At 57.5% G+C, this 12,176-nt stretch overlaps 1 protein-coding gene across 4 annotated transcripts in view; it reads right to left on the bottom strand.

Moving 5' to 3' along the window:
- The window catches only part of SLC38A10 (solute carrier family 38 member 10), a 43,115-nt gene that overhangs the window by 5,123 nt on the left and 25,816 nt on the right, over positions 1-12,176 (bottom strand). Inside the window, exons 11-14 of one of the 4 annotated variants that reach the window (XM_079903583.1) lie at positions 9,016-9,187; positions 2,547-2,714; positions 1,896-2,348; positions 1,200-1,331 (exon numbers count right to left, since the gene is read on the bottom strand). In XM_079903583.1, the coding sequence (XP_079759709.1) occupies positions 1,200-1,331; positions 1,896-2,348; positions 2,547-2,714; positions 9,016-9,187 (925 nt within the window). The remainder of the gene's footprint in view (positions 1-1,199; positions 1,332-1,895; positions 2,349-2,546; positions 2,715-9,015; positions 9,188-12,176) is intronic. The other 3 variants (XM_079903585.1, XM_079903584.1, XM_079903586.1) reach the window with 3 other exon arrangements.

Below are 12,176 nucleotides of genomic sequence, written 5' to 3'. Positions count from 1 at the left end.
CACCATCTTTCTGATTTCAGCTGTGCGTGTCCCATTGAGAGGCGTTTGGAGAAAGGCAGAATAGGAAACCATGAAAGTTCTTTTCAGGAAAGAAAAAGCCAAAGAATCAAACAGGCTTACATAACAGATTATAAGGACCGGGACCAGTAAACAGACTGAAACCAAGTAACATGCGGAATTCCCACGGCTCCCGAGCTGCAGGAAACCCCAGGACCCTTGGCTCTGCCTTCCTAGCCTTGGTGTGCAGAGGCTCGGCTGGCATCCCTGCGCAGTATTCTGGGCCAGCTATCCCGAGGCTGCAGGATCCGCTGGGAAGCAGCTCATGGGGCAGCAAGGCACGAGCATCCCATGAACCCACCCAAGTCTGCTGTACCGCCATCCCCACGCACAGATCAAGACTCCCAGAGCACAGAATGAAACACCCAGGGGCCGTTCTGTGGACACTGCTACAAAATATGGTGACACCGCAGCGACTCAGATTGGGCGGGGACCAAAGAAACCAGGATGGGTGATCATTCGCTGGGACGGCCGCCACCACCTCTAGCGCAGGGGCAGTGCCCAACCAGGTGGGCCCACGAGGAGGGTAGTCAAAAGCCAAGAGCTGGGAGCACCCCAAAATGGGCATGAAGGTATGGAGGAAGATGCAGAGCAAGTTTTGTTCACTGGAGAGAAAAGACGAGCTTTTGCTTTGGGACAGGTGCTGGGTCTTCACTGCAGGTGGACACAAATGTCCCCCCTCCCCCACCCCTGCCCCAGCTAAGACGAAGGGGTGGGAGCCGCTGCCACAGGGTTGGGGGGAGAGCTAAGACAGCAGTGAGTCACCAGCCCTCCCACCCTCACTAATGCCCCCACACTGGGCCGACTTGTTGGAAATATTAACATATCTATTTTGAAATGAGATCCAAATGGTAACAGAAAGTCACGTGACAGTGAAAGGTTATTTTAAAAAGGGAGAGAAAAGGCGGTAGAAAACGTTCCTAGAAAGGTGAAAAAGGAGCAGAAAAGGTTGTTAGTGGGCACGGGAGCTATTTAAGATCTTTCCTCAGCAGGAAACTGGCAAGTGTAGAGGCTGAGGCCCTGGAAAGGCCCCCAAGACAACGGGCACCTGTGGCTCCTTCCCTACATCACTCCGCTTCTGGAAGGAAGGGGCAGGTGTCTCCAGGCCCCCAGAGGATGCAGAGAGAAAGTGAAGGCCTTACCCTCCAGCTTGCTGCCCGCGTGGTCCCCGGCGTGGTCCCCGCCCTGTCCCTCCAAGGTCCTCTGCTCTCGAGGCTCTGCCTGCAGCACTGCCCTTGGGCCTGGCTTCTCCTCCGGGAGGGGAGCCTTCCCACCTGCACACACGGCAAAAACTCAGGAGGCTGGCAGGAGACTCAGAAGAACGTAGAGAAGAGACAAGAGAAGGAGGCAGAGGTTTCCTAAAATCACCCTCCACGTCGCCCCTCCCTCCCCTGTGGCAGTGTATACTCAACCCGATGAGTACCAGGGAGGTAATAAAAGATATTTAACATGTCACAGGCTGGCGGCAGGGAGCCAGTGTTAACTACCTTCGCCAATTAACACGCAGGGACCGTCCTCAGCAGCTCTGAGACGGCACTTAACCATGCACCACCCACCCGGTCAGGCGTGCGCCGCACCCCCGTGTGTGTGCCCAGGCACCCCGTGTGTGCCCAGACACACAGGACTGGCTCAGCACCTGACGTTTACGGGTCTGGCAAACAAGCGTGTGACAGATTGATCAGGAGAGCTGCCAAGCCCCCGACAGCTGCAGAAGGGCTGCTGCACGCACGTGCCAATCTTGCGAGAAAAGACAGGCAGTAGGACAGAAGTGAGGACGGTCAGCTTCTGCCCCCTCCGCAGCCTCTCCCAGGCCCCACATGGAAGGAGCCCACACCCACCGTGCTCGTTCTTCTCCACCAGCTTGCCCATGGCCCCCACGGCATGGCCGGGCAGCAGGGCACCGTCTGCTATGGCCCCTGCACCTGCCACCAGGACGTCCTGCCCCTCAGGGAGCACTGCCTGGGGCCCTGGATGCGCACCCCTGTCGACCAGCCCCAGGTCCTCCTTCAGGGGCTCAACGGCTGGCTGACCATTTTCTTCTGGAACCTTCTGGGGATCTTTAGGAAGACCACCCGCTGCCTCCAAAGCCTGGTCCTGTCTGGGTCTCTCTCGTTCTGAATCCAGCAGTGGTAGCACCATCTGACCCTTGCCCCCCAGGGCCCTTTCATCCACACGTTTGGACGGATGCTCCTTCTCCAGTCCTTCTGGGTCTTGACCTTCGTCCACCACCACCTTGTCGTGAGGGACTGGGGGTTCATGGCGGTGGGCCTCGCCCAGAGGTACCGCAACTCCTGGAAGGAGACGGCCGAGGTGGGGGAGTGGGTGGGGGTGGGGTGGGTGGGGTGGCCTGGCCTTCCCTCCCAGGGTGGCCTTCCCTCTCCAGGCCTGTGAACTGAGTTCGTTCCCGACCAACCACGTGGCTGATGTCCAGCTGAGGCCCCTCCCCCGTGGACACCACCCCCCAACCCCCGCCCGGGCCGTCACAGCACCTTGACCAGGGCGATCCAGCTGTGCCTCTTCCTGCTTCTCCTTGGCGTCTTCCCTTGGGGGCACATTCACGGGGCCCTTAATCTGGGCCTGCTCCATCTCATCTTTCTCATTTGGTAGCTTCGGCTTATCTCGGCTGTCCTCGGCCACGTCCACAATTGGATTCTGGCCTGTAAGCACGGCACAGATAATTGAGCGGTGTTTCCACATGGCCACACCGCCAATCAGCACGGCAACTGGGCAGTTTTCCCTGGATTGTAATCACATTTCCCAGTCGAATGGCAGAGCCTAAGCAATTATATTATTTCCTGTTCAATCATTAGCAGCTAAGTAGTATAGAAACCTGTCATTTTTCATGTGTGTTCGTAACAAAAATACGTCAAAATACAATTTACACCTAACTGGGTGCAGAAGAGCGACACCCTGCATAAGCCTGGCCATCACCACCAGGTGGCAGCACGAACCCAGCGTTTGAGGCCTGGGGACAGCCATCCTGCCCAAGCGCAACCAACCCCTTGCTGTAGGCCAAGGGGGGAGGGGAGGACGAGGGATGCTTAAGGAAAATGCCTGAGGGAGGTTGATTTGCAATTCTGTCAACTTGTTGCTGCAGAAGTGAAAATTCCTATCAAAAGGAAGGTGAGAAAGAGGTGTAGCCCACAAAGCTGGACCCTCTTGCCTCCCACACATGCCTGCATCCCACAAGCCATCTCATCCTCCAGCAGGTCCAACAGCTCACCTGCACAGTCACCCCGGGTCCTCGGGGAGAGGTGCACGAGGATGGCCCGCCGAACTGGGCCAAAATGGAGCCTATTAGGAAACTCTCTCCATTAACGAAACCACTTTCTACCTGTTAGGCAAACGTGGCAGAAACTAAAAAACTATCTGGGGAAAAAACTATCTGGGGAAAAAACACGTGTAAAAAGAATCGTTTCGGGGCTTCCCTGGTGGCGCAGTGGTTAAGAATCCGCCTGCCAATGCAGGGGACACGGGTTTGAGCCCTGGTCCGGGAAGATCCCACATGCCGCGAAGCAACTAAGTTCGTGCACCACAACTACTGAGCCTGCGCTCTAGAGCCCGCGAGCCACAATTACTGAAGCCTGTGCACCTAGAACCTGTGCTCCGCAACGAGAAGCCACTGTAATGAGAAGCCCACGCACCGCAACGAAGTGGTCCCCGCTCATGGCAGCTAAAGAAAGCCCGCACACAGCAACGAAGACCCAACGCAGCCAAAAATAAAAATAAATAAATAAATAAATAAGAATCATTTCATCCCAGAGGCCTAAAACAACTGGTTTCCCCCTTCAGGGCACAAGCTGCCTGCAAAAGGGGAGGCGGAATCCCGAAAGGGCCTCTGGGGGGATTCACAACAGTCCTGTTCAGGTGGGCCTGCTCCCTCCCCCAAAGGAGGAGAAGGGACCAGGCTGACCTGCCATGCTGGCCGGGGGCACCTTCAGCAGCTGAGGTTTAGTGTCCAAACTGTAGGGGGGATCGTGCTGGGCAGGAGCCAGACTCGGGACTCCACAGTTCCATCAAGCAGCTGATTCTAATAAGCATGTGGCTCTTCGCCACACCACAGTTAACACCCCCATCCCCAGCCCGCAGAGAGCCCTGTGCTCAAAATCAAGAGGTGTCTATCCAGCGGATCACAAAGTGAAGAAAGGGGGCCGGGAAGGGAAGGAAGAACACAACAAAACAGAAAACCACTCCATTACGTCATAAGAACAAGTCATGTTCTCAGCAAGGAACAAAACCTGTTGGTCGTCAGGCAAAGGAACGACCTGGAGACTCAGGTGTGCAAGGGGCACAGAGTGCACAGCGCAGCCACCCTGCCTGCAGCGGCCGGGCCTCCGACACTTCACAGCTGTCCTTGGCAATGGACATAGCGCTTCCTAAAAGGAACGGAGCTCCTCATGAGGACAGTTTGCCAGCAATGCCTCTGGGCCACAGTAAAACTAACACAGAACTTCCTAATTAGTAACTGAAAACCAGCCCACACTCCGTCTGCCCTGCAGCTAGGCTCTGGAATGAGGCGCCCGCGGTGGCACAGACAGGAAATCGCCCGTGCGGTCATCGGTCATCACCCCAGGGAAGGACGAAGGCTGCCAGGCCGACCCTGGACCGTTTCTCCTCCTGGAGGCGGCAGTGGGTCAGCAGGGGGTGGCCAGCAGAGGGCGCCTCGGCCTGGAAGGGCCTCCTCTCATTCTCAAGGTCATGGCCTCTGCTCCCCAAAGTGGAAACCACACAGACATACGCCATGCCTGCCTCATTCTGCCAGGCGGTAGAGTATCCCGACATGCACGGCCTCATCCCACACTCAGACCCTCCTGATGGTGCTTCTGGCCAGGAGCTCCCAAGACACACAGGCCGATGGACAGTCACCCATCAGACTCTCCTTCCCATGTCCAGTGCAGGCGCCAGGTGGTTCTGTAACTGGCTTAGGGAGACAGGGGACCAAAGGCCATAGACACCTGCAGTTCTAAAATCTGGGTATGTGTGTCAGGTTGCAGGTGCGACGTCCTGAGTAGGCCTGTCCACGGCAACGAGAATCTGCCTTCAAGGCTGGTTCCACCTTGGACGACAGGGTCTGGGCTGGGGGCTCCTCTTTGTCGACTCTCCCCTGCAGGACCCCATTCTGAGTCCAGGGGCGTCTCTTTCTGTATCTTGTGATCAGTAAAGATGGAAGCAGTCCTCTCTGACTGCCAAGCACAAAAATGAAGTGACTTTCAAAATCACACCTGAGTCCCATAGATGGAGTCCCTGTTGACTGGAGGGGAACCCCAAGTTCAGGAGACACACGGGACCCCAGGGCCATGCGGAGAGCAGGAGCAGCCACCAACGCTCCTTTAAAAGGCCAGACGCTGCTCCTGAGTAACTTTCCTGACAGCCTTCGAAGTGCCCGCCTCGCTGCTGCGCTGAGAAGGTTTTACTTGTTACCCCCAACTCTTCACGGCAGGCAGCAAGAGAAACGCTGACTATGACACCCTTTTGAATGTGCAGGAATCCCAATGGGCCCCTGACCCAAAGTCCTAGCCGGGTGGCCCGGTGGCCCCATCTGGCTCACCGTCACAGCTCTCCTGCAGACAGGCACGTCTGCCCGCGGGCAGCAGGTGGAGGGGGCATGGGCCGGTCACTCGGGGCTGGACATGGGAGGCAGCACCCCTCCCGCCCCCAAGGAGTCCTTCTGGGTTCAGCCGCGGCTGGCGTGGTTATCTTAGCACCGGTGAAATAAGCTCACAGCCTTGTCCTGACAAACGGGCAGAAAAACTGAAGTCACTCGGCAGAGCGGTGTTAATAGCCCCTTCTCTGCAGGGCACAGGGAGAGCTGTGGGGGACCAAGGAGAGAAGGCAGGCGTGGAGCCGGGCCTCCCCGTGGGCATGCCGGCATCTGTCACAGGAGTTTGGACGCTTTCCTGTCTGCGTGCACCGGCAGCTGGCGCAGCAGCACAAGGGACGCATCCTCGGAAGAACAATTAGGTAGGAGCTTGTGGGGGGCAAGCTCCCGCTCAGGTCACCTGTGTCCCCACACGAACGGATTGCTGCCCACAGGCCCCGTCCTGGCCCTTCCTCTTCTTCCCCATCCAGCAGAAGCCGGGCCGTGTCCCTGATGGGGAAAGGGATGAGTTGTGTAATGGGTGTGGCCAAGGCGGCCCCCAAACACCAAGAGAAGCTGCAGGCTGGGCGGGAGAGGAAGAAAGGGGACAAGGCCACATTCAAAGGAGGAGCTGAGAGTATCACCAACTCTGAACCCACCCGCCAGAGCCTTGAGCAGGCCATGAGCCTCAGGTGAGCAGCCTCGTAGCCTTTCCTAAAGGGCTCGGCCACCTCTTCTGTCCACACCAGGTGCGTCCTGGGCTCTGCACTTGCTAAGAGTGACAGGCTGGGGGTGGCCAGTCCCGCATGTCCCCAGGAGAGCAGGATTCCCCCAGTCCTAAGGCCAGCTCGGGCTCTAAGGAAAGTTCATACCATTTTGGCCTCTTCGACATCTAAGAGGCCAGTAAACCCACCTCACACGCTGATGGGCAGACGTCTGCAGGGCACGTGGCCAAGGCCCCACGGGCCCAGCTCTGCTTCAACGAGGCAACCCATCAATGACGGGGAGGCCGGGGGCAAGAAACACGGAGACTGAGTTAAACAAACGGCATGTGGTTCCAAGAGAGGCCATGTGTTTGTTACAGACTCGTGGAAGAAATGGAAACCAGATGTGGCCGCGGCAGCTCCAGGTGAGCCGGGGGCCTGCCTCCACGACAGGATGCAGCTGCTCGTGCAGGCCGTGGGCTGGAGGCTGCACAGCGCCGTGGGGACAGGTAGCCCAGTGCCGACTATGTCAACTGATGCCGAGAAGCCCTACTGGGCGGGCCCACAGCCAGCTGAGATGCGAAACTGGTGTCCGAGTCTAGTTCTGCTGGAGGTGCCCTTAAAGCACACAGGGCCAGGACACCCGAGAGTGAGGGACCCAGTGGGGCTGTCAACAGGGGTGGAGGAGCAACACCTATCTCCCTCTTCAAGGAGGCTTTTTTCCCATCCAAAGTACTGAATCCATGCAACTTGCTGTGGGATGCCCAGGCAGCTTATTATTTTAATTTTTATAAATTTATTTATTTTATTTATTTATTTTTGGCGGAATTGGGTCTTCGTTGCTGCATGTGGGCTTTCTCTAGTTGTGGCAAGCAGGGGCTACGCTTTGCTGCGGTGCGCGGGCTTCTCATTGGGGTGGCTTCTCTTGTTCTGAAGCACAGGCTCTAGAGCGCAGGCTCAGTAGTTGTGGCACACGGGCTTAGTTGCTCCGCAGCATGTGGGATCTTCCCGGATCAGGGCGCAAGCTCGTGTCCCCTGCATTGGCAGGCGGATTCTTAACCACTGTGCCACCAGGGAAGCCCTCTTCTTTATTTTTGAATATTTATTTATTTATTTGGCTGCGCCAGGTCTTAGTTGTGGCATGCGGGATCTTTGTTGCCGCATGCGGGATCTTCGTTGCGGCATGAGGGATCTTTTAGTTGTGGCATGTGGGATCTTTAGTTGTGGCATGTAGGGTCTTTTAGTTGCAGCATGAGGGATCTAGTTCCCTGACCAGGGATCGAACCTGGGTCCCCTGCATTGGGAGCGAGGAGTCTTAACCACTGGACCACCAGGCAAGTCCCCCAGGCAGCTTCTGACCACTCTGATTAACTTCTCTGCTGAGCCCCGCTATTCCCAGGGGTCCTCTCTGCAGGGGACCCCCAAAGGGAGAGTCTTCTAGCCGGCTCTCGCCATCCCAGGAAGGCAGAGGAGAGCATGCCCAGCTACTCTGGGCTCAGAGCTCCCCCAAAAGAGCCCCAGGATAGACTGTTCTGCAGGAAGTTGGTGTGGGGTGCTGGCACTGCAGGGCCTTTCTGAGCACAGGGAGGTAAGGCTGGAACAGAGACAGCAACACATCCAAGAGCCCCATACCTCCAACTGCGGGTAGCCCAGCCCTGCAAGCACCCAGCACGCTTGCCTCCCTGGACAGCCCTTGGGACCTTTCCTTTTGTCAATCACAGTAGCTGAGGAGACCAGGGCTCCTCTGGGCTTCTTAGCCATCACCACTCAAAGGGACCTGGAATCCACCAGCAACCAGCACTGCTCCCCCAGAGGGGAATGCCAGGCAGGCAGCCTGGGGAATCTCAATCCAAGCCAGGGGTTTCTTTGCAGGGAAGGTAAGCAGACACGCACACACCATTAGTATGAATACACAAAACCCAGCCCTTGTCAGGGCAGAAGCCCCTGGAATGAACGTCATCATAGACAGCACCACCGACCAGTACCCGAACCTGATGCCGCTCGGAGCTCCTAGAAGGCGAGAGGCCAGATGGAGGGAGCCCTCCCCGCACCCCTCCCATCTAAGGCCTGGGAAGGCCACAGGCTCCAAGACACCTCTTCTCTCCCAATCCCCCCAGACGCAACGGAGCTCCTGCTGTACCCCAGAAAGCCGCACTTAGAAACCACCCTGCACCCCATGGGCCCTGCCACATATGGGCGATGGGGCCACTGCACTGGGGGGCCTTCCAAGGCAGGCCTGCAGCTCATGAGGGAGTGTGGCTCATCCCTCTATCAACGGGCAGGTCAACAAGTAATACATAAAGTGAAACACGAAACAAAGCTGAGGGGCATAACTGACTTTGTCCAGGAAAACCTAGCTTAAAATTTACACCCTCAAAACAAAACAGGCAAACGTGAACGACACCCCCAAGTTTACTCACCTGTTAGCGCTCTGAACGGGGTGCTCAGATCTTGGCCCGGCTGCCTGCCATCTGTCTGTCCCCTGCACGCAGGTGGCCGCACCCGCCAGCCCCCTGGAGGCCCCCCACCCCCTCCATCACCCAAACAGGATGGAGGCAACTGGGCAGGTGAGACAGCCTGGGAAGTGCCACCTGGGTCCCCGTGACCCCAAGATGACGCTGCTGGGGTGTCCCCAAGAAGGCTGCAGGCCTGTGTGCATACCTGAGAGCCGCGTACCTGGGAGCCGCGTACCTGGGAGCTGGGCTGCCTCTGCCTTCATCGCGCCCTCAGCCTCTCCAAGTCTGCTGCCTGGGGCTTCCTTTGCCAAGTCCACAGGGGCCTCCTGGCTCACGGACAGGGTGGTGTGTGTGCTGACCACCAGGATGCCCAGGCCGACCCAGAGCACCACCTGGACAAGACAAAGACCCCAAGAGCTAAAGGGGTCATGCAGTCCCTATGCCCCTGCCCTTCTTGGGGGGTGGGGCACAGCCCACAGAGGCCCCAACCACACTGACCACTAGATGATGGTCACTAACTGATCAGCGTGACCGAATCATGGGCCACATCTGCAGGAGCCACACTGGTGATGGGGCCGGTGGGGTGGCAGGGGTGCCGTGAGGGAGCCTGAAGACAGCAGGGGCAGCAAGTATGACATGGAGGGGCCTGCTGGCTGGAGAGACCCAAGCCCACCGGCCAGGCACCCTGGAGAACCCAGCAGCCACGCCTCCCCATGCCTAATGCTGCAGAGATTGGGTCCCTTGATGGTTCTGGCCAGGAGAGCAAGAATCTTGGGGCATCTGCCTAACCTGAAGGGGGCCCTTGCTTATCCCACCCCCTCACCCAGTAGAGGGCCCAGACCACTGGGTGCCCGGCTACAAATGACCTATCCCCAACATCACCCAGCAAGCCAGACACACCTGCAGCTGCAGGGCACAGCCGGGGAGACGGCTGGGAAGGAGGTGGCTCCTCGCCCCCTCTGGCCGTCGGTGCCCATCGGTGCTGCCCAGCGAGCCGAGCTGAAGGCACTACTGCTCGCCGAGGGGCCTCATCCCCACCCGGTCCCTCCTGTTGTGGCCCCCAGGCTGATCATAAGTGCTGCCCTCGGTGACTCAGTACACGAACCCCACATTGTGTAACTCTGTCTCCCCTGCAGCTCCTGTACACGTTGGGCCGACACTCTCCATGTTACTTCTGCTGCCACAGCAGTGGACACTGCTTGTTCTGCCCTTCCCAGCCAGGCCCAGCCCATGCAGCTCTGCCCAAGGAGCCGTAACTCCTGGTGCCGCAGAGAGGACCACAAGGCGGCCTGCCTGAAGAGCCAGGGGGCCCCACCACCCACCTCCACGTGCTCTCAGAGTCAGAACTCAAACCTTTTCCGAAAGGCACATTGACTCTTTGAAATATATCTGTTCAAAAGAACCGCTGAGACTTTCCCAGGCCCAACACAATTAGAGAAGAAAGATTTTGTGCAGGAAGAAAGGACCTGTGCTCCTGAAGGTGGGTCCAGCAAATGAGGAGAACCTTGGGGAGAAAGTCTGTTTCAACCGCTGCCACTCTGAAAACACTGAGCTGGTTCAGGGCTCATGGAAGCAAAATGCTGGCCGTGCTCCGGGATCAGCCATGGTTCAGGGAGGCCTGGTCAGTACCATGGACTTGAGAGGCCCCTCCGGCACTGACCACCAGCCGGCCTTAGTCAGGTGCACATGGGGACATTGTTGGATTTGAGCCCCTGGGGTCTGAGCAGCATCAGAAGACTGTACGCAGCTTGGGGTCAAGAGCTCCTGACTCTCGCCCCCCACCCCAAGTTATTTTCTTAAAAATGTGTGGATTCCCAGCTTCCGCTGTGTGCTCAAAGAGTAGCATGTTATACCCGCTCGCCATGAAGGGAAGATTCAAAGAGCAATGGTATCCAGAGGCGACCAAAGTAGTTTTAAAAAATTTAAAAGAAACTTTAAATCCCTTGCATCTCGCATTTCTCCAGAGAAACAACAAAAAGAACTTCCCGTCCCGACTTGGACCCCGTAGCACTGACAGGATGAGGACAAGACCGAGTGAGAGTCCTGAAATACTCAAACGGCCAAAGTGGTTCTGCCTGCGTGGCCGGCCAGAGGGGGGGATGACAGCTCCAGAAGGGCCCCCAGGACAGCGCCAGGTGGGGATCCCAATGAGTCTGGGCTTCACCAGCAGAACCCCATTCCCCTCCAGGCCCTGATCTGGACAGCCCCTAAAATGGTTTTGACACAGAGATGAAGACATCTGCTTGGTTGTTTTTTGTTGGGTTTTTTTACGGGGACATCACTGAACATTCCACGGGAGACGGACAAGCCAAAGGCAACATTTCATCCCTGGCTTTGAATGATTTATTTCAACCCTTGGCTTTCTGGCCTTAAAGAAACAAATTGCGCACAAAATAAAAAACGTTAACTCCATCAATGCTGGGAGACAGCAAGCTTCCCAAAAAAAGACCAAGAAAGCATCAACTTAAATTCAATTTACGAAGAAGAGCCTGCACAGAGCCAGGAAGCTCCGCCTGGCGTCACACACACACCTGCCACTGCCCCCGGCCCAGACATCCCACGAGCCCACTAGCCAAGTGTGTTCCCTGGCTCCACCCTGTCCAAGAAGATACCCCACCCACGCTCCCCCACCCGGCGGCAGTCTCCACCCCACCCTTCGCCGAGACCCCCCCTCGTCCCCTGACACACCTGGCTCTCAAGCTGCCCTGGGCTTTGCGGGGTACTTGCCAGCTGACCACTGTCTGAGCATGAGCAGCCTGCTGGTGCCTTTGTAACTGGTCACAGTCCCAGCTCTCCACTCTCACCCTTTGCTTTGAAGAAATGCCACAGGTCCGCAGAAACCTCCAGGCAGGGAAGCCAAAGCCACCCCAGCTTGAGGGGAGCAGAGGATTAATGGCAGGCTGGCGTCAGTGAGGACGTGGGAGGGCCATGCCTCACACCGAGGGAATCTAGGTCCACGGGTGATGCTGATGCAGTGACCAGATCACAGTCTGCAAGCAGGCATGTGTGGGGAGGCAAGAGTCAGCCAGAGCCACGGTGGGCACAAGGCCCCCAGGGCAGTGTCAGGAGCTCCAGGTGGGCCAGACTTTGGAAAGGGCACAGGTGTTGGCCAACTCCCTGGGGCAGCCATGACAAGTATGCACTGACCACAGACCCCCACCACTACCCCACCAAAGGCCTGAGGCGTCCATGAGGCCCCAGGGTCACAAGAGGCCAGAGCTCCCAGGTTGCCGCTCTGCCATGAAGTTTGGGAGGCTGATGCCGCACATGTGTGAACAGGGACAGTCATCAGTTCCCCCAAAGTCCTGATAAGGAAGAGATGCTGCTCCCAGAAGAAGGGGCCACAGCTGAGGTCTGTACCACACCAGCCAGCAGTGATGG

The sequence above is a fragment of the Stenella coeruleoalba genome (assembly GCF_951394435.1).
Source record: "Stenella coeruleoalba genome assembly, chromosome: 19".
Classification (NCBI taxonomy): Eukaryota; Metazoa; Chordata; class Mammalia; order Artiodactyla; family Delphinidae; genus Stenella; species Stenella coeruleoalba.
This window is presented reverse-complemented; position numbering and strand designations above follow the sequence as displayed.